We start from the raw sequence: 21,867 nt of genomic DNA on the forward strand, positions 1-21,867 counted from the left end.
CTCCTTCCCTCCCCCCCCATCTCCTTCCCTCCCCCCCCATCTCCTTCCCTCCCCCCCCATCTCCTTCCCTCCCCCCCATCTCCTTCCCTCCCCCCCCATCTCCTTCCCTCCCCCCCATCTCCTTCCCTCCCCCCCATCTCCTTCCCTCCCCCCCATCTCCTTCCCTCCCCCCCCATCTCCTTCCCTCCCCCCCATCTCCTTCCCTCCCCCCCCATCTCCTTCCCTCCCCCCCCATCTCCTTCCCTCCCCCCCATCTCCTTCCCTCCCCCCCCATCTCCTTCCCTCCCCCCCATCTCCTTCCCTCCCCCCCCATCTCCTTCCCTCCCCCCCCATCTCCTTCCTCCCCCCCCATCTCCTTCCCTCCCCCCCCATCTCCTTCCCTCCCCCCCCATCTCCTTCCCTCCCCCCCCATCTCCTTCCCTCCCCCCCATCTCCTTCCCTCCCCCCCCCATCTCCTTCCCTCCCCCCCCCATCTCCTTCCCTCCCCCCCCCCTCCCCCCCATCTCCTTCCCTCCCCCCCCATCTCCTTCCCTCCCCCCCCATCTCCTTCCCTCCCCCCCCCATCTCCTTCCCTCCCCCCCCCATCTCCTTCCCTCCCCCCCCATCTCCTTCCCTCCCCCCCCCATCTCCTTCCCTCCCCCCCCCATCTCCTTCCCTCCCCCCCCCATCTCCTTCCCTCCCCCCCCCATCTCCTTCCCTCCCCCCCCCATCTCCTTCCCTCCCCCCCCCATCTCCTTCCCTCCCCCCCCCCCATCTCCTTCCCTCCCCCCCCATCTCCTTCCCTCCCCCCCCATCTCCTTCCTCCCCCCCCATCTCCTTCCCTCCCCCCCCATCTCCTTCCCTCCCCCCCCCATCTCCTTCCTCCCCCCCCCCATCTCCTTCCCTCCCCCCCCATCTCCTTCCCTCCCCCCCCCATCTCCTTCCCTCCCCCCCCCATCTCCTTCCCTCCCCCCCCCATCTCCTTCCCTCCCCCCCCATCTCCTTCCCTCCCCCCCCCATCTCCTTCCCTCCCCCCCCCATCTCCTTCCCTCCCCCCCCCATCTCCTTCCCTCCCCCCCCCATCTCCTTCCCTCCCCCCCCATCTCCTTCCCTCCCCCCCCCATCTCCTTCCCTCCCCCCCCCATCTCCTTCCCTCCCCCCCCATCTCCTTCCCTCCCCCCCCCCATCTCCTTCCCTCCCCCCCCATCTCCTTCCCTCCCCCCCCCATCTCCTTCCCTCCCCCCCCCATCTCCTTCCCTCCCCCCCCCATCTCCTTCCCTCCCCCCCCATCTCCTTCCCTCCCCCCCCATCTCCTTCCCTCCCCCCCCCATCTCCTTCCCTCCCCCCCCATCTCCTTCCCTCCCCCCCCCATCTCCTTCCCTCCCCCCCCCATCTCCTTCCCTCCCCCCCCATCTCCTTCCCTCCCCCCCCCATCTCCTTCCCTCCCCCCCCCATCTCCTTCCCTCCCCCCCCCATCTCCTTCCCTCCCCCCCCCATCTCCTTCCCTCCCCCCCCCATCTCCTTCCCTCCCCCCCCCATCTCCTTCCCTCCCCCCCCCATCTCCTTCCCTCCCCCCCCCATCTCCTTCCCTCCCCCCCCCATCTCCTTCCCTCCCCCCCCCATCTCCTTCCCTCCCCCCCCATCTCCTTCCCTCCCCCCCCCATCTCCTTCCCTCCCCCCCCCATCTCCTTCCCTCCCCCCCCATCTCCTTCCCTCCCCCCCCCATCTCCTTCCCTCCCCCCCCATCTCCTTCCCTCCCCCCCCCATCTCCTTCCCTCCCCCCCCCATCTCCTTCCCTCCCCCCCCCATCTCCTTCCCTCCCCCCCCCATCTCCTTCCCTCCCCCCCCCATCTCCTTCCCTCCCCCCCCCATCTCCTTCCCTCCCCCCCCCATCTCCTTCCCTCCCCCCCCCATCTCCTTCCCTCCCCCCCCCATCTCCTTCCCTCCCCCCCCCATCTCCTTCCCTCCCCCCCCCATCTCCTTCCCTCCCCCCCCCATCTCCTTCCTCACATAGCCTCTGTCCCCCTCCCCCTCTCCCGTCCCATTCCCACTCCATGCGCAATTACCTACGGCACCTCTCCTCCAGGTTATACCATCTGGCAGCACTGAAGGTTTGTGCTTATTGCAGAAGCAATGGTGTTGCTCGCCCGTTGCCAGACTTCAGACCTCCCGACTGTTGGAGGTGAATTTGTCTGCCGGGCTCATCATCTCCCTGGCTATGACTGGCATGTGCATGCTAAAATTATACATTGCATTCAAAATCACTCGGCTTGCTGAATCAGTGGAAGAAAGGCTGCCCGTTTTGATTGTGCCTGATCACGTCCTCTTGCGTCAGGCCTGTCTCTGTGCCCTGGGCAGTTAAAGCGAGCAGCTCTTCAACCACAGAAGAGGTGCATCAGCTTTTGAGAGGCCAGTGGCTACTCTGGATCTGAGTCCTAACGAGAAGGAAAACTGAGGCGCTTGTGAAATACACGAGGAAGCTACCAAAATAATCTCCGTGCATGGGCAGCTGCCAAGACCTATGAAGGTTTTCAAAAAAGTAATTTATGTCACTTTTCAGTGTCCCTTTAATTCAACAACAACAATCTGCATTTATTTAGCAACTTTAACCGAGAATGACGTCCCAAATCGCTTCACAAAATCAAATACAAATTGACACCGAGCCAAGGAAGGAGATGTTAGGAGGGGTGATTCTTGTCAAGGAAGCAGGTTTCAAGGAGGGGAAAGAGAGACAGAGTGGTTTGACGAGGAAATTCCAGAGTCTTGGGGGCTAAGCATCTGATGGCACATCTGCATTAATGGGGTGAAGGAAGTGGTGGATAGACAAGAGGCCAGTTAGAGGGACACAGAAATATCGGGGGCGGGGAGGGGGTTGGTTGGTTGCAGGGCTGGAAGAGATTACAGTAATGGGGAGGGGCGAGGTCATGGAGGGATTTGAATTCCATAAATCTGCCTGGCTTTCAAGGCTGCTGTCAAAAACTGTCTTGTTTCCAAACCTCCACAATGTTCCCTTCTGACTGTCCTCCACAGGGAAAGAGGTAACACTCAGATGAGCGATCCTTGTCCGTTATTGCGTCGCTTTCGCAAAGAGACACCACAGCCTTCACCGGCACCACTCGGATGAGACCTCGAGTCTGTTGAAACCTTCAATCAGTTCTCGGGATCCAGATGGAATAAAAAGAACCAAAGAGGCACAGATTGATCAGTCGCTGTTGTACTTGTGTTAAGCCTATCTCTGCTATCTTTGGACAACTGAGTATGCCACATTTCGATGCAGGGGGCTTTGGGTGATCCCGAGGATGCAAGCTTTCTTTCGGGCATCGTCGTTCACTAAAACTCGGAGAAACCCGAGGAGTGGGAGCTCCTGTGGTGTCCCTGATGCAGAGAGGATGTTTCTCCTCGTGGGGGAATCTAGAACTCGCGGGGCGGGGGGCAGGGGCGGGGGCAGCATAGTTTCAGAATAAGGGGTAGCCCATTTAAAACAGAAATGAGGAGGAATTTCTTCTCTGAGGGTCATGAATCTGTGGAATTCTCTGCCCCAGAGAGCTGTGAAGGCTGGGTCATTGAATTTATTTAAGGCGGTGATAGACAGATTTTTGAACGATAAGGGAGTAAAGGGTTATGGGGAGCGGGCAGGGAAGTGGAGCTGAGTCTAGGATCAGATCTGCCGTGATCTTATTAAATGGCGGAGCAGGCTCGAGGGGCCAAATGGCTTGCATAGAAACATAGAAGATAGGTGCAGGAGTCGGCCATTCAGCACTTCTAGCCTGCACCGCCATTCAATGAGTTCATGGCTGAACATGCAACTTCAGTACCCAATTCCTGCTTTCTCTCTATACCCCTTGATCCCCCTAGTAGTAAGGACTACATCTAACTCCTTTTTGAATATATTTAGTGAATTGGCCTCAACAACTTTCTGTGGTAGCGAATTCCACAGGTTCACCACTCTCTGGGTGAAGAAGTTTCTCCTCATCTCGGTTCTAAATGGCTTACCCCTTATCCTTGGACTGTGACCCCTGGTTCTGGACTTCCCCAACATTGGGAACATTCTTCCTGCATCTAACCTGTCTGAACCCAGCAGAATTTTAAACGTTTCTATGAGATCCCCTCATTCTTCTGAACTCCAGTGAATACAAGTCCAGTTGATCCAGTCTTTCTTGATATGTCAGTCCCGCTATCCCGGGAATCAGTCTGGTGAATCTTCGCTGCACTCCCTCAATAGCAAGAATGTCCTTCCTCAAGTTAGGAGACCAAAACTGTACACAATACTCCAGGTGTGGCCTCACCAAGGCCCTGTACAACTGTAGTAACACCTCCCTGCCACCATTCAGATAATAGTTTGTCTCTATGTTTTTACCACATTTATCCACATTATACTTCATCTGCCATGCATTTGCCCACTCACCTAACCTATCCAAGTCACTCTGCAGCCTCATAGCATCCTCCTCGCAGCTCACAACTTAATGTCATCCACAAATTTGGAGATACTACATTTAATCCCCTCGTCTAAATCATTAATGTACAATGTAAACAGCTGGAGCCCCAGCACAGAACCTTGCGGTACCCCACTAGTCACTGCCTGCCATTCTGAAAAGTACCCATTTACTCCTACTCTTTGCTTCCTGTCTGCCAACCAGTTCTCAATCCACGTCAGCACACTACCCCCAATCCCATGTGCTTTAACTTTGCACATTAATCTCTTGTGTGGGACCTTGTCGAAAGCCTTCTGAAAGTCCAAATACACCACATCAACTGGTTCTCCCTTGTCCACTCTACTGGAAACATCCTCAAAAAATTCCAGAAGATTTGTCAGTCGTGATTTCCCTTTCACAAATCCATGCTGACTTGGATCTATCACGTCACCTCTTTCCAAATGCGCTGCTATGACATCCTTAATAATTGATTCCATCATTTTACCCACTACCGATGTCAGGCTGACCGGTCGATAATTCCCTGTTTTCTCTCTCCCTCCTTTTTTTAAAACGTGGGGTTACATTAGCTACCCTCCACTCCATAGGAACTGATCCAGAGTCTATGGAATGTTGGAAAATGACTGTCAATGCATCCGCTATTTCCAAGGCCACCTCCTTAAGTACTCTGGGATGCAGTCCATCAGGCCCTGGGGATTTATCGGCCTTCAATCCCATCAATTTCCCCAACACAATTTCCCGACTAATAAGGATTTCCCTCAGTTCCTCCTTCTTACGAGAACCTCTGACCCCTTTTATATCCGGAAGGTTGTTTGTGTCCTCCTTAGTGAATACCGAACCAAAGTACTTGTTCAATTGGTCTGCCATTTCTTTGTTCCCCGTTATGACTTCCCCTGATTCTGACTGCAGGGGACTTACGTTTGTCTTTACTAACCTTTTTCTCTTTACATATCTATATTGCCCCCGCTCTTATGTCATTTTCTTTTATTCGTTCCTGGGATGTGGGCATCGCTGGCAAGGCCGGCATTTTTTGCCCATCCCTAATTGCCCTCGAGTGGCTCGGCCATGTCAGAGGGCAGTTAAGAGTCAACCACATTTGCTGTGGGTCTGGAGTCACATGTAGGCCAGACTGGGTAAGGGCGGCAGATTTCCTTCCCTGAAGTGCATCAGTGAACCAGTTGGGTTTTTAAACAACAATCCGGTAGTTTCATGGTCACTATTATTGACACTAGTCTTTATTCCAGATTTATTTAATGAACTGAATTTAAATTCCCCAGCTGCCGTGGTGGGATTTGAACTCATGTCTCCAGATCATTATTCCAGGTCTCTGGATTGCTAGTCCAGTGACATAACCACTGTACTACCGTACCCACACTGTTCCCACCTGAATTTGCGTATCTCCTTGTGCTCTCAGTCAGGAACACAGGCCATTCAGCCCCTTGATCCTGTCATGGCTGATCTGTATTTTTAAGTCCATATACCTGACAAAGGCCCCTCAGTGCCGTTTTTGTCGAGGCCTCCCGCTGGCGGGATGGGAGGGGAGGACCGCTGGGATCCGCCCGCTGGCACCCAAGTCGCTCGCGTAAGTGACCTCCCGCCCGCCAAGCTGCCAGTTTTGTCCAGGCGGGTGTCGGCGGCAGCGGGGGGAAGGACTGCCGCCTGGAGGCAGGTCGAACCCCAACGATAAGTAAGAAGACCTGCAAAAAAAAAAAAGGGCTAGTGAACTTCTTTTATTTATTTATTTCATTGTTTTATGTGTATGGGCTCCCCTGAAGGTGGTTCAGTGTTTTTTTTTGGTGAGAATTTTTATTTTTATGTTTTCCCCCCTCCCTGGGCCCGACTCAATCTTCAGCGGCACTTTGGCGAGGATCGCATTTGCCGCCGAGATTGGGAGCTCCCGCCCGTTGACGCCCAGATTGACGGCATAAGTTGTTATTTTGCCGCCGGGCGGTACTGCCATATCTTTTGGAGGAATCTTCCTGGCAAAGTACCGCTCAGCGGCACTTGGGCGGGCCTTGGCTTTGACCAAATTCGGGCCCTTGGTTCTGTAACCCTTGATGCCCTTGCCTAACACAAATAGACAAGAGGAGTCCCAGACTTAGAAACAATATTGAGTGTCTGACCTTTTTATTCAACTATTCTGAGCCTTTTGAAATCTGGTATGGATTAAGCACAGCTTTTTAACTCAGTAGTTCTTGATTTAGGTTAGTTTTACTAAGGTGTAAATATTCTGAGTAAATGAGTTACTTTAGAATTTACGTATGGAAATAAGGAAAGGATCAGACACTGAAATAAAACTTACATCGGATTACACCGGATCTACGGCACAGAAACAGGCCATTTGGCCCAACCAGTCCATGCCGGCGTTTCTGCTCCACTTGAGCCTCAGCCTGCCTTTCCTCATCTAAATCTATCAGCATAACCCTCTATTCCATTCTCCCTCATATGCTGAGCATTAAGAACATAAGAACATAAGAAATAGGAGCAGGAGTAGGCCATAGTGCCCCTCGAGCCTGCTCCGCCATTCAATAAGATCATGGCTGACCTGATCATGGACTCAGCTCCACTTCCCTGTCCGCTCCCCATAACCCCTTATCCACTTATCGTTTAAGAAACTGTCACTTTCTGTCTTAAATTTATTCAATGTCCCAGCTTCCACAGCTCTCTGAGGCAGCGAATTCCACAGATTTACAACCCCCAGAGAAGAAATTCCTCCTCATCTCAGTTTTAAATGGGCGGCCCCTTATTCTAAGATCATGCCCCCTAGTTCTAGTCTCCCCCATCAGTGGAAACATCCTCTCTGCATCCACCTTGTCAAGCCCCCTCATAATCTTATACTTTTCGATAAGATCACCTCTCATTCTTCTGAATTCCAATGAGTAGAGGCCCAACCTACTCAACCTTTTCTCATAAGTCAACCCCCTCATCCCCGGAATCAACCGAGTGAACCTTCTCTGAACTGCCTCCAAAGCAAGTATATCCTTTCATAAATATGGAAACCAAAACTGCACGCAGTATTCCAGGTGTGACCTCACCAATACCCTGTATAAGTGTAGCAAGGCTTCCCTGCTTTTATATTCCATCCCCTTTGCAATAAAGGCCAAGATTCCATTGACCTTCCTGATCACTTGCTGTACCTGCATACTAACCTTTTGTGTTTCATGCACAAGTACCCCCAGGTCCCGCTGTACTGCAGCACTTTGCAATTTTTCTCCATTTAAATAATAACTTGCTCTTTGATTTTTTTTTCTGTCAAACCTCACACTTTCCAACATTATGCTCCACTTGCCAAATTTTTGCCCACTCACTTAGCCTGTCTATGTCCTTTTGCCGATTTTTTTGTGTCCTCCTCACACATTGCTTTTCCTCCCATCTTTGTATCGTTAGCAAACTTGGCTATGTTACACTCGGTCCCTTCTTCCAAGTCGTTATAGATTGTAAATAGCTGAGGTCCCAGCGCTGATCCCTGTGGCACCCCACTGGTTACTGATTGCCAACCCAAGAATGAACCATTTATCCCGACTCTCTGTTTTCTGTTCGTTAGCCAATCCTCTCTGCATGCTAATATATTACCCCAACCCCGTGAACTTTTATCTTGTGCAGTAACCTTTTATGTGGCACCTTGTCAAATGCCTTCAGGGAGGGCTCCAGTATATTTCCAAGCCATTTGATTCCCCCACCACCTGACATAAAGTGAAACAAAAGACTTGTGTGAATATAATGTCACGCCCTGACAGCGAGAGTGTTCTGTGTCTTTGGCCAGAGGAACGATTCTGCCACGTTTACACTTCAGATGCTTTGGCGGCATTTCCGTAAATCCGTCTGTAAAACTCTTGAATGTTTCAGTGTGTTTTCAGATGACGTGGGTGGCGGGTTTGCTGCGTCAGTCTGATAATTCTAAGGAATCTGTTCTGTGGTGGTGACGCAAAACGAGTTTGCAGTTGAGTCACGAAATCGTGGGATGCTTTTGGGCAGGGAGGTCCAAGCTTCATGGACTGTACAGGGGCGTCGAGTGGGACCCCTGAGTGGGGGGAGGAGGTGTGCCTGTATCGTTTGCGTCAACGCTTCTTTTAATTTGTAAATATCTCCAGTTGCTGATACAGAAAGATGTTAGCCTTCTGGTTTAGAATTTATCCACTACTGAATCATCAGCACTAAAGAATGGTTGCTTCAAATCTCCAAGCCCAAACATTCCAATCAGCTTCGACAAAGACAGACTTGCATTTATATAGCGCCTTTAAGAACCACCGGACGCCCCAAAAACGCTTTGCAGCCAATGAAGTACTTTTGGAGTGTAGTCATTGTTGCAATGTGGGAAACGCGGCCACCAATTTGCGCACAGCAAGCTCCCACAAACAGCAAGGTATTAATGACCAGATAATCTGTTTTTAGTGATGTTGACTGAGGGATAAATATTGGTCAGGACACCGAAGATAACGCCCCTGCTCTTCTTTGCAATAGTGCCATGGGATCTTTTACGTCCACTTGAGAGAGCAGACGGGGCCTCGGTATAACATCTTATCCAAAAGATGGCATCTCTGACAGTGCAGCACTCCCTCAGCACTGCACTGGGAGTGTCGGCCTGGATTTTTGTGCTCAAGTCTCTGGAGTGGGACTTGAACCCACAACCTGCTGACTCAGAGGCGAGGGTGCTGCCCACTGAGCCACGGCTGACAAACAAGCATCGGATTGCCAGAGTTTGGGGGGGGGGCGCAAATTGGACACCCCTATCTTATGGTGTGTTCATGAGCAGTGAGTGTTTTACATTCAATTATGCATAGAAAATAGGTGCAGGAGTAGGCCATTCGGCCCTTCGTGCCTGCACCACCATTCGATAAGATCATGGCTGATCATTCTCTCAGTACTCCTTTCCTGCTTTCTCTCCATACCCCTTGATCCCCTCAGCTGTAAGGGCCATATCTAACTCCCTTTTGAACATTTCCAATGAATTGGCATCAACAACTCTCTGCGGCAGGGAATTCCACAGGTTAACAACTCTCTGAGTGAAGATGTTTCTCCTCATCTCAGTCCAAAATGGCCCTTATCCCTAAGACTGTGTCCCCTGGTTCTGGACTTCCAACATCGGGAACAATCTACCTGCATCCAACCTGTCCCGTCCTGTCAAAATCTTGTATGTTTCTATGAGATCCCCTCTCATCCTTCTAAACTCCAATGTATAAAGGCCCAGTTGATCCAGTCTCTCCTCATATGTCAGTCCAGCCATCCCAGGAATCAGTCTGGTGAACCTTTGCTGCACTCCCTCAATAGCAAAAATGTCCTTCCTCAGATTAGGAGACCAAAACTGCACACAATATTCCAGGTGAGGCCTCACCAACGCCCTGTACAACTGCAGTAAGATCTCCCTGCTCCTATACTCAAATCCCCTAGCTATGAAGGCCAACATACCATTTGCCGCCTTTACCGCTTGCTGTACCTGTATGCCAACTTTCAATGACTGATGAACCATGACACCCAGGTCTCGTTGCACCTCCCCTTTTCCTAATCTGCCGCCATCCAGATAATATTCTGTCTTTGCGGTTTTGACCCCAAAGTTGATAACCTCACATTTATCCACATTTTACTGCATCTGCCATGCATTTGCCCACTCACCTAACCTGTCTATTGAAATATCAAATATTTCAAGTTATTGAAATATCAAATAAGAACGCTTGAGTTATTAGTTCTGATTGTAAAATCAAATGTTGATGTTGCACCTATTTGTTACGTTCAGTCGTGAATATTACTTTAACAGTGACAGCTAATCAACTGGTGAAGCTGTGGGAGTTTGTTGGGCGGTGATTAGTGGTTTTTGAAGTTGGGACATTGGATCAAGATTATGGTTTAGCAATGTGGATTAAAACTGGAAGGAAGGTAAGTGGCTTATGGAAAAATAAAAGCTAATTGTCTCACTTGCTGACACATGAGGGAGATGGACAGATAGAAGAGAGAGGCACGCAGTTTCTTTCCTCATTCTTAATCGATTTCTTTAAAAAAAAAAATAGGAATTTTGAGAGCAAATGTAAGGAAACAGTGTAAGGAGTTTCTGGTCTCACCACTCACCTTTGGGGGTGAGATTGTGGGATGGGGAGTAGGTGAAAGGTTTAGGGTGAGGCAATTGGCCACAGAGCAAGGAAGGATACAGGGGTTGAGTGGCTGTTGGAAGGTGGAGAACAGCAATGGTAGCAAAATGGTGGAGGAGGAAAGTGGTACACTCATAATAAAGGATAAAACTGAGTACTGTGTACAATGAGCAAGTGTGACCTTAGCTCCTTGTAATAAGACTCCAGAGTGCAGGTACCTCGTGGGTGGCCTGCTTATATATTGTGCTCCCAAGGAATGCTGGGATCCCTTGGGACTCCAAAAGGTGGGCCCTCTGGTGGTCAGGTGTCATGCAGGTTACACAGGGTTAAATACATTATAGAAAGCATGAGACATTAGGGGAGGGAGAGGAAGGGAGCCACCTCATAAGAGCATAAGAATTAGGAACAGGTGTAGGCCATCTAGCCCCTCGAGCCTGCTCCGCCATTCAATAAGATCATGGCTGATCTGGTCGTGGACTCAGCTCCACTTACCCGCCCTCTCCCTGTAACCCTTAATTCCCTTATTGCTTAAAAATCTATCTATCTTTGACTTGAAAACTTTCAATGAGCCAGCCTCAACTGCTTCCTTGGGCAGAGAATTCCACAGATTCACAACCCTCTGGGAGAAGAAATTCCTTCTCAACTCGGTTTTAAATTGGCTCCTCCGTATTTTGAGGCTGTGCCCCCTAGTTCTAGTCTCCCCCACCAGTGGAAACAACCTCTCGGCCTCTATCTTGTCTATCCCTTTCATTGATCATACCAAGTGCAGTCTGCAGTTCTTTCCCCTGCCACACTCTGCCATACTCTCTCCCATCTTCCACCTCAAAATGAAAGAAGAAGAAGAATAAGACAGGAAGAGGACAGATAGAGAAAGAGAGAGAGACCAATATAAGATCGAGCGAGACAGAAACAGAATGAGAGCAGAGATGGGTAAAGGAGCCCATATTCTCTAATTTACCCTGTGCAACACCACGGGAGAATTGATTTTGGGAGGTGGGGAGGGTGTTTCATTGAAAAACCTGTAGGTGGTACTGTGGTATGTTTTACAATGTTAAAAGTGTCGTACAGTGTGACACACAATACCTGCTATTTGATGGTGAGACTATACATCACCACTATGATTGCACAATATGGCCCATGGATTCCCACAAATCATTCCAGGTGCTTCCTAAAAATTTTATTTTTCAGTGAGTAAAATTTCTGATGCCCAAATAAAAGATTTAAAACTAAAAAAAAGTTACATTTTCTTCACAGTAACAAGAATAAATGCAGCCACTGAATTGTTTTTTTTAAAAAAAGTGTTCTACAATTCCTTCATTAAGGTTTTTACTTGCAGGCCTCAGCTGCTCATAAAAGCCTGGGCTTGGATTTCGATATTTGTACTCAGCGTTGTGACCTTGTCGGATGAATTTGGATCGTGCAGTCTGAGCACGTACAGCGTGCCAAGTTTTCCGGAATGCATCAGCGCCAATCAGCTGTACTGATGGGATATTTTTCTTCAGCTTGTTGTTTAAAGAGCACACAGCACTTATTGCCAATATATAGTTGATAAGTACAACATAAGTACACCAAGCACTTTAACAAATTAACACAGGCATCCCAGCTTAGTGCGAAGAAACCACCGTTGCAAAACCTCTGGGGAAGGAGGGAAGTGATAGAATAGAATCATAGAAATTTACAGCACAGATGGAGGTCATTTCGGCCCATCGTGTCCGCACCGGCTGACAAAGAGCTGTCCAGCCTCATCCCACTTTCCAGCTCTTGGTCCGAAGCCCTGTTGGTTACGGCACTTCAAGTGCCCATCCAAGTACTTTTTAAATGTGGTGAGAGTTTCTGCCTCCACCACCCTTTCAGGCAGTGAGTTCCAGACCCCCACCACCCTCTGCATGAAGAAATTTCCCCTCAAATCCCCTCTAAACCTCCTACTAATTACTTTAAATCTATTCCCCCTGGTTGTTGATCCGTCTCCTAAGGGAAATAGGTCCTCCCTATCCACTCTATCTCGGCCCCTCATAATTTTATACACCTCAATAAGGTCTCCCCTCAGCCTCCTCTGTTCCAAAGAAAACAAACCCAGCCTATCCAATCTTTCCTTGTAGCTAAAGTTCTCCAGTCCAGGCAATATCCTCGTAAATCTCGTCTGTCCCCTCTCTAATGCAATCATATCTTTCCCGTAATGTGGTGACCAGAACTGCACGCAGTACTTTAGCTGTGGCCTAACTCATGTTTTATTCAGTGCAAGCATAACCTCCCTGCTCTTATATTCTATACTTGGCTAATAAAGGCAAATATCCCGTATGCCGCCTTAACCACCTGATCAAAGCTTGCAGCCTTCATTCTCCTCCATACCCACGCTTCAAAATACTATTGGATCTAATTTTTCCCCAAACTGCCATATCCTAATTATGCTCCCCCCCTCCCCCCCCCCCCCGGGAAGGCTCTGGATTTTAACCCCACTGATGCTCATGCACCCCAAAATACTTTTCAATTCTCCTAACATCTGATTACCTCGGTCCGATACTCCTGCACCTGATGAAGACTCTCCTTTGCTCACAGATCCCTGGCGCACTGCACTATTGACGAATGTTGGCTTCGTTCACTCTTAACCCCTGAGTCAGTCGAACTTCACAACAGGCTGACAGTTCTGAGGCAGCGCTGCATTGTCAGGTGAGGCATTAAAGCCAGGCCCTATCTACCTCGTCAGGTGGCAATAAAGAGCCAATAGCACTATTCTGCAGGAGAGCGGAGGGGTTCTCCCAGTGTCCTGGCCAACATTCGTCCCTGAACCAATACTACAACAAAAACGACTATTTGGTCGGTCATCATGTGGGACCTCATCAGGCTCAAGTTGGCTGCCACATTTGCCCACATAACAATGGGTGACTGCATGTCAAAAGTAAATCAATGGGGCAGAAATTCCTCTCGAGGTCTTCCCGCAGGCAAAGCACTAAATAAGAGACATAAAATGCGCACTTACCTGAAGCTGCTGCACCCACTCCCGGTCCGGAGGCCGCCTCTTTCTGCGCGTCGCAGCGGGTGCTCGTAGGGACATGCGCAGGAGTCACATGGGCCTGAACACCCAAACACAGGTTAGTATTTTCTCATTCATAGTAACAGGAGATTCGCACAAACACTGCATAAAACATTTAAAAAAACACCTCACACAATACGCTAATAGAAATGAAAGCTGTTATACATGATTTTTCAAGAAAAAAAAGTTAGGGCTAGGGTTTAAAATAACATTGCCTGAGTGGGCAGGGTTTTAACATAAATATGTTTTTTAAAATTTATTTTAATCATGTTTTTTATAGGTTATTAAACTCTTAGGCCTATAACAGTAGGCAATGCTTTTTCAGGTTGAGGATATTTGCCGGGCAAGATATGGGTAAATCCCGCAATCTTGCCCGTACAAATGTCCTCGCTCCCGAGATGTCTACGATCTGTCGAGCTCCATATTGACAGATCGGAAAAGCCTGAAAACCGGCTTTTCCGATGCCTTCCCGGGTCCGTACACACTCCATATGGACCCGGGACGTCGGATTTCTACCCATTGTGTCAGCCGTGGCTCAGTGGGCAGCACTCTCGCCTCTGAGTCAGCAGGTTGTGGGTTCAAATCCCACTCCAGGGACCTGAGCACATAAATCTAGGCTGACACTCCAGTGTGAGGGAGTGCTGCACTGTCAGAGGTGCCGTATTTTGGATGAGACGTTAAACCGAGGCCCCGTCTGCCCTCTCAGGCAGATGTAAAAGATCCCATGGCAGTATTTTGAAGAAGAGCAGGGGAGTTACTCCCGGTGTCCGGGCCAATATTTATCGCTCAATCAACATAACAAAAAACAGATTATCTGGTTGTCACATTGATGTTTGTGGGAGCTTGTTGTGCACAAATTGGCTGCTGCGTTTCCCACATTACAACAGCGACTATGCCTCAAAAAGTACTTCATTGGCTGTAAAGCGCTTTGGGACATCCGGTGGTTGTGAAAGGCGCGATTTCAATACAATGTTTTTTATTTGAAGCACTTTGGGACATTGTGATATGACACTATATGAATGACATTTCTTTTTAAATTACTGAGTATCATTATGAAGTGCAGTCGAGATTACAAATTGTTACCTTTTTGTGAGAAATGGAATCACAAACAAGTTATTTTTATGTCTTTTTTTTTAAAGGAGGCTGGAGGATACTGAGCCCAATGCAACAATGACCTCCACACACGTTATTTACGGGCTGCTTCTCTCTGGGTTCCTGCAGATGTTCACTGTAGAATCCAAGACCCACATTTCTGTTATCTTAGTGGGGGCCACCGGAGACTTGGCTCAGAAGTATCTGTGGCAAGGTTTATTTCAGTCATATGTGGAACAGGTTGGCGGCGCGCACAGCTTCAGCTTTAGCTTTTACGGTGGCACGCGACTCAGCCCCTCCGACGGCGCACCAGCGATGTACGAGATACTTAAAGGTCTGTCGTGTTTGCCCAACGTGCCTTCGGCCAGATGCGAATTGCTCAAGGACCAGTTTTTGAAGTTGACCCAGTACCATCAGCTGGACACAGCCGAAGACTACTCCGCTCTGAACAGGAAGATTGAGGAACTGATCACCCAAGAGGGTCTGGAGGAGGACGGCCGCCTGTTTTATCTCAGCGTTCCTGCCTTTGCCTACGCTGACATCGCAACCAAGGTCAACGCCACCTGCCGGCCAAGGAAAGGTCCCTGGTTGCGCGTTGTTCTGGAAAAGCCCTTTGGACACGACCTTAACTCAGCCCAGCGGTTAGCTGAGGAGCTGCAAAAGGTTCTTCGGGAGGAGGAGATGTACAGGATCGACCATTATCTTGGCAAGCAGGTGAGGCCAGTTCCCATTATCAAACAAGAGCGCTGCAAATCTGTGGTCTGTGCAAGCACTCTAATAATGACTCCACGAGGTAAGGGTATAGTACTTGAACTGTAGTGACCTTAGTCCTTTATTGCAGCTCCAAGAGCGAGGACACTAAGAGGTGAGCTCCCTTTTATACTTGGTTACTTGCAGTGTACAGGTGACCCATAGGTCTTCAGCAGCAGCACCCTCTGGTGTACAGGTATGGTATATACAGGGTGAAGGTACATTCAGTGGTCTAGTGTTACAGTACATACATTAACATGCATACATGACATCTTTAAAAGACTTATCAATCACAGCCATGAGGGCTTAATTCATGATCTGGACCATCTGGCTATTTTTCAAAGTTGTAAAATGAATCACCTGGTTAGGTGAAATTAAGCAGCACTGTATTATTTTTTTTTATTATTCATTCTTGCATTTATTGCATGTCCCGAGTTGGTTTGGTACAACGGAGTGTCTTGCTGGGCCATTTCAGGAGGGCAGTTAAGAGTCAACCACATTGCTGTGGGACTGGAGTCACATGTCGGCCAGACCGGGTAAGGACGGTGTGTTTCCTTCGTGAACCAGTTGCTTTTTTTTTTACAGCACCCAACCATTATTGATTACAGATTTTTAAACTAAATTCAAATTCTATCAAACTGCCTCGGTGGGATTTGAACTCATGCTCTCCGTTTGTGTCATCTAGCCCCCTGGATTACTGGGCCAGTAACGTGACCACGACACGGCTGTACGCGGTACCTGCATCCACACCCGGTCCCTTCATTCTTGCCATGATAAACAGAGAGAAGTGTCACATTCTGCGCCGAGCGGTTCAGTGAGGAAACACGCTGCGGAATGAGATACAAAAGCAAAATACTGCGGAGGCTGGAATCTGAAATGATAAGAACATAAGAATATAAGAAATAGGAGCAGGAGCAGGCCATAAGCCCCCTCGAGCCTGCTCTGCCATTTAATACAATCATGGCTGATCCGATCATAGACTCAGGTTCACTTCCCTGCCCGCTCCCCATAACCCCTTATTCCCTTATCGGTTAAGAAGCTGTCTATCTCTGTCTTAAATTTATTCCATGACCCAGCTTCCACAGCTCTCTGAGGCAGCGAATTCCACAGATTTACAACCCTCTGAGAGAAGAAATTTCTCCTCATCTCTGTTTGAAATGGGCGGCCCCTTATTCTAAGATCATGCCCTCTAGTTCTAGTCTCCCCCCATCAGTGGAAACATCCTCTCTGCATCCACCTTGTCAGGCCCCCTCATAATCTTATACATTTCGATAAGATCACCTCTCATTCTTCTGAATTCCAATGAGTAGAGGCCCAACCTATTCAACCTTTCCTCATATGTCAACCCCCTCAGCCCCGGAATCAACCGAGTGAACTTTCTCTGAACTGCCTCCAAAGCAAGTATATCCTTTCGTAAATATGGAAACCAAAACTGCACACAGTATTCCAGGTGTGGCCTCACCAATAACCTGTATAACTGTAGCAAGACTTCCCTGCTTTTATACTCCATCCCCTTTGTAATAAAGGCCAAGATTCCATTGGCCTTCCTGATCAGTTGGTGTACCTGCATACTAACTGTTGTATATAGAGAAAGAGTCAGACTGAACCCTGTGAGCTCAAAGTAAAGTGTCACCTGAGTCTTTTATTGCAGGTCTCCACAGTGCCTCTCCAACCTGTGAAGCCTCCTTAAATACCTGTGCTCTCAAGGGATTATGGGATCCCTTGGGACTCCAGGGGATGAGCCATCTGGTGGCTGTACAGAGTAAATACAAGTTTACATATATAACACTAAACTTGTGTTTCATGCACAAGTACCCCCAGGTCCCGCTGTACTGCAGCACTTTGCAATCTTTCTCCATTTAAATAATAACTTGCTCTTAAATGCTGGAAATCTCAGCGGGTCAGGCAGCGTTGGTGGCGAGAAACCGAGTTAACGTTTCGGGTCTGACCTTTCGTCAGAACTGGCAAAATTCAAAATGTAACAGATTCTTAAGGAAGTGCACGGATCAGGGAAAGGAGGAGGGGAGGGAAGGTCTATGATAGGGTGGAAGGCAGGAGAGATTAGAGAGACAAAAGGGAAGATGGGCAAAAATGAGATGATGATGGCACAAGTTAGGAAACAAAAGATGATACTAAAATCGGCTGTGTGGTTGATAATGAAGATGAAAACTGTGGACTGCAGGAAGATATCAATCAACTGGTGAGGTGGGCAGAACAGTGGCAAATGGTATTTAATCCAGAGAAGTGTGAGCTGATGCATTTTGGGAAGGAAAGGGAATACACATTAAATGGTAGGATACTGAGAAGTGTAGAGTGCAGGTCCACAGATCCCCGAAAGTAGCTGGCCAGGTAGATAAGGTGGTTAAGAAGGCATACGGAATGCTTGCCTTTGTTAATCGAGGCATAGAATTCAAGAGCAGTGGGGGTTATTCTTGAACTGTATAAAACACTGGTTAGGCCACAGCTGGAGTACTGCATACAGTTCTGGTCCCAGCATTATAGGAAGGATATGATTGCACTGGAGAGGATACAGAGGAGATCTATGAGTCTGTTGCCGGGAGTGGAGAATCTAAGCTATGAGGACAGATTAGATAAGCTGGATTTGTTTTCATTCGAATAGAGGGGGCCGAGGGGAGACCTCATTTGAGGTGTATAAAATTATGAGGGGGATAGATAGTGGATAGAAAGGGTTCAACAACCAGGGGGCATAAATTTAAAGTAATTGGTAGAAGGTTTAGCAGGGATTTGAGGGAAAATTTCTTCACCCAGAGGGTGGTGGGGGTTTGGAACTCACTGCCTGAAAGGGTGGTAGAGGCAGAAACCCTCACCACATTTTAATAGTACTTGGATGTGCACTTGAAGTGCCGTAACCTACAGGGCTACGGACCTGGAGCTGGAGAGTGGGATTAGGCTGGATAGCCTCTTGTTGGCCGGTGTGGACACGATGGCCTCCTTCCGTGCTGTAAACTTGTATGATTCTATGATGAGTCTCGATGGGGTGTGAATGGCAGAATCATCACCTGCTGCCATGGGAAAGAGAAAAAACACAGGGGTTTGTAAAAAAAAAAGGGAGGAAAGAGAAAAAAAAATATGGTCTGAAGTTGCTGAACTCCATATTGAGTCCAGAAGGCTGTAAATAGGCATGCAGGTACAGCAGGCGGTGAAGAAGGCAAATGGCATGTTGGCCTTCATAGCGAGAGGATTTGAGTATAGGAGCAGGGAGGTCTTGCTACAGTTGTACAGGGCCTTGGTGAGGCCACACCTTGCATATTGTGTTCAGTTTTGGTCTCCTAATCTGAGGAAGGATATTCTTGTTATTGAGGGAGTGCAGCGAAGGTTCACCAGACTACTTCCCGGGATGGCAGGACTGAAAGACTGGATCGACTCGGCTTGTATTCACTGGAATTTACAAGAATGAGGGGGATTGTTGTGAGTGAGAATGGATCTGAGTGGAGCGGATCATGAGTGGATTTCCACTAGACTTCATATCGGAATCTTTGCAGTTCATCATTTTTATTAATAATTTAAATGGGGTATTGGAAACATTCTTAAATTTGTTGAACACAGAAAAATGTGCACAAGATTTAGTAATTCAAATTAAAATCAATGGGAAATGGGATCATGTGTGGCAGATGTCCTTTAGTGTGACCCAATGCAGTGTCATAAGCATATAAGAATTAGGAGCAGGAGTAGGCCATTCGGCTCCTCGACCCTGTTCCGCCATTCATTGAGATCATGGCTGATCATGTACCTCAACTCCACTTCCCTGCACTATCCCCATATCCCTTGATTCCCTTAATATCCAAAAATCTGTCGATCTCTGTCTTGAATATACTCGACGACTGAGCCTCCACAGCCCTCGGGCAGAGAATTCTAAAGATTCACCACCCTCTGAGTGAAGAAATTTCTCCTCATCTCAGTCCTAAATGGCCGACCCCTTAGTCTGAGATTGTGATCCCTGGTTCTCGACTCCCCAACCAGAGGAAACATCCTCCCTACATCTACCCTGTCTAGTTCTGTAAAAATGTTGTATGCTTCAATAAGATTTATTTGGGGTGAGGAAACCACCTTGCAAAGATACCTGTTAAAGGTAATGTAACAAGAAATACACCTGGAAGTAATTGGTGATGCATCTTTAAAGGCGGACAATCAGTGTGAGGTGTTTATAGAGAAAGTAAATATAAGATTTTAGGGGGCATTGGAAGGACCGTTCAGTACAAGACGAAGAGTGTGCTGCTTGGGCTATATAAGGCTCTGAAGGTTGTGGATTCAAATCCCACTCCAGGGACTTGAGCACGTAAATCTAGGCTGACACTTCAGTGCCGTGCTAAGGGAGCTAACGGATGAGACGTTAAACCGAGGCCCTGTCTGCTCTCTCAGGTGGATGTAAAAGATCCCATGGCACTATTTCGAAGAAGAGCAGGGGAGTTATCCCGGCGTCCTGGCCAATATTTATCTCTCAATCACATCACACAAAAACAGATTATCTGGTCATTATCTCATTGCTATTTGTGGGAACTTGCTATACGCAAATTGGCTGCCGCGTTTCCCACATTACAACAGTGACCACACGCCAAAAGTACTTAAATGGCTGTAAAGCGCTTTGAGACGTCCGCTGGTTGCGAAAGGCGCTATATAAATCCAAGTCTTTCTGGTATATCCATACATGGAGTATTGTGTCCAGTTTTGGCCCTTTCACTTGGGGAAGGATATTGAGGCTCTGGAGAGGTCAGAGAGAATGGTAACCAGGATGGCACCTAAATCGTCGGACTGTTATTTATGAGGATGCGTGGAGGCCCCGACCTGTGTGAGAACACCAGCGGCAGGTCGGGGCCATAAAAGGAGCGGCAAGCGGCGGCCCGGGAGCAGCGTGGAGCCACACTGCTTCAGGGAGCAGCGCGAGCTGGTGCAGGAGGGCGACGGCAGCGAAGAGTGACGTCAGCAAGCTCCAGGTCGGTGATTGGAGCGTGGGCAGGTACGGCAGGAGTGGCGAGAGACTGTGGAGGGATGTGATGGGGCCCAGGAGAGGCGTGAGTTCAGGGCCAGGGGCCCAGGGGCAGCACGGGCCCAGCCCACACTGCAATATGTGCGCGCACTGGGTTCGTGCAGCAGAGCAGGTCTCCAGTCGTCTTGGATAAACCTTGCCACTGGACCAAGACCTAGCTCTGTCAAGCCCGTGTGGTGGCTGGTGTGCAACGGCCACCCCACGTTAAAAAAATCCACGCACAGGCATCTTCCACCCTTCATGATGTAATTCAGGATCTGGAATATTAGGTCCTTCATTGAAACACCTATGAACTCATCCTTTTTTGGCGTGGAAGCAAGAGCCTCATTTCGAAGGACTGCCTATGATGATGATTGTGTCCAGTTTTGGCTTTTCCACTTGGGGAAGGATATTGAGGCTCTGGAGAGGTCCGCGAGGAGGGCAACCAGGATGGCACCTCAATCGTAGGGCTGTTATTTGAGGATAAAATGCAAGAGTTACTGTGAAGACGTTCTGACTGAGAGGGAATATGACTCGGGTTTTTTGAAAGTGGGTGGACCGGGTCCCGGTTATTTGAGGTGAGAAGGACCCAGAGACGGTGAGATTCGAATTACACAATCGGATGTCTGGGTTTGGTTGCACAACAGGAAGTATTTCTTTTCACAGGGAGCCTCGGAGCGAGACTTCCTCAACATGTGGTCGGTAAGCAATTGCTGGCATTCCTCACAAAGGAGCTTGACAAGTTCTTGAGAGTTCATTTCCCGTTAGACAGGATCAGTTGCTTGTCCCTGCGGATGCCAGAATCTTCGTCGGTTGCCTCGGGGAGTTGGAGGGGAATTTCCTGAATGGCGGCTGTGTCTGATGTTGCATCATTGTCTCTGTTATACATGCAGACTATAGATATCCTGTCTGTGTAGTCACTGTATAGTTGCAGAAGATGGAGACTCGTTTACCTGATGTCCTGTCAATAAGGTTTACACTGTGTATATACATGCTGGCACCACTAGAGGGCGCAACTGGTTGAGACCGGGGTTTCCTGCCCTGGTGGCAGGGGCTGTATAAAAGGGGAGCCACCATGTGGCTGCCTTACTCTGGAGTTACGAATAAAGGACCAAGATCACCACCATTTGAGTCCAACACATTGCCTCGTGGAGCCATTCAAAGTTACATTACAGATATAATAGTCCGGGGGTGGGCTTGATGGTTCCAATGGTCTTTCCTTTTTTGTAGTTCATGTGTCGCGACAGAACAGTTTAAGTACAGTAGGGGTAGAAACATAATCCTGGTGAAATCTACAGTCGTCTTTTTGCATCTCCTTTAGTAGTGTGTTAATGAGCACATCAGCTAAGAAAACAATTAACTCATCTTTCCAGGCTATCGATGAAGAAATGCAAATGAAGGGCTGGAAAAGTAATGTAAAACCACAGACTTCAAAATTTAATATGCACACAGTTTTGCTGGCTCAGCAGTACAAGGGGCTGCCTTGCAAACTAGCAATCCATAAGGATCAGGAAGGTGCCA

At 48.7% G+C, this 21,867-nt stretch overlaps 1 protein-coding gene across 2 annotated transcripts in view; it reads left to right on the forward strand.

Moving 5' to 3' along the window:
- h6pd (hexose-6-phosphate dehydrogenase (glucose 1-dehydrogenase)) overlaps window positions 1-21,867 on the forward strand; it is a 90,237-nt gene that overhangs the window by 8,460 nt on the left and 59,910 nt on the right. The window contains exons 1-2 of one of the 2 annotated variants that reach the window (XM_070861041.1): window positions 3,115-3,235; window positions 14,660-15,326. In XM_070861041.1, coding sequence (XP_070717142.1) covers window positions 14,691-15,326 — 636 coding nt within the window. In that variant the 5' untranslated portion in view covers window positions 3,115-3,235; window positions 14,660-14,690. Of the gene's footprint in view, window positions 1-3,114; window positions 3,236-14,659; window positions 15,327-21,867 lie in introns of those variants that run through there. The other variant, XM_070861042.1, reaches the window with a different exon arrangement.

The sequence above is a fragment of the Pristiophorus japonicus genome, chromosome 18 (assembly GCF_044704955.1).
Source record: "Pristiophorus japonicus isolate sPriJap1 chromosome 18, sPriJap1.hap1, whole genome shotgun sequence".
Classification (NCBI taxonomy): Eukaryota; Metazoa; Chordata; class Chondrichthyes; family Pristiophoridae; genus Pristiophorus; species Pristiophorus japonicus.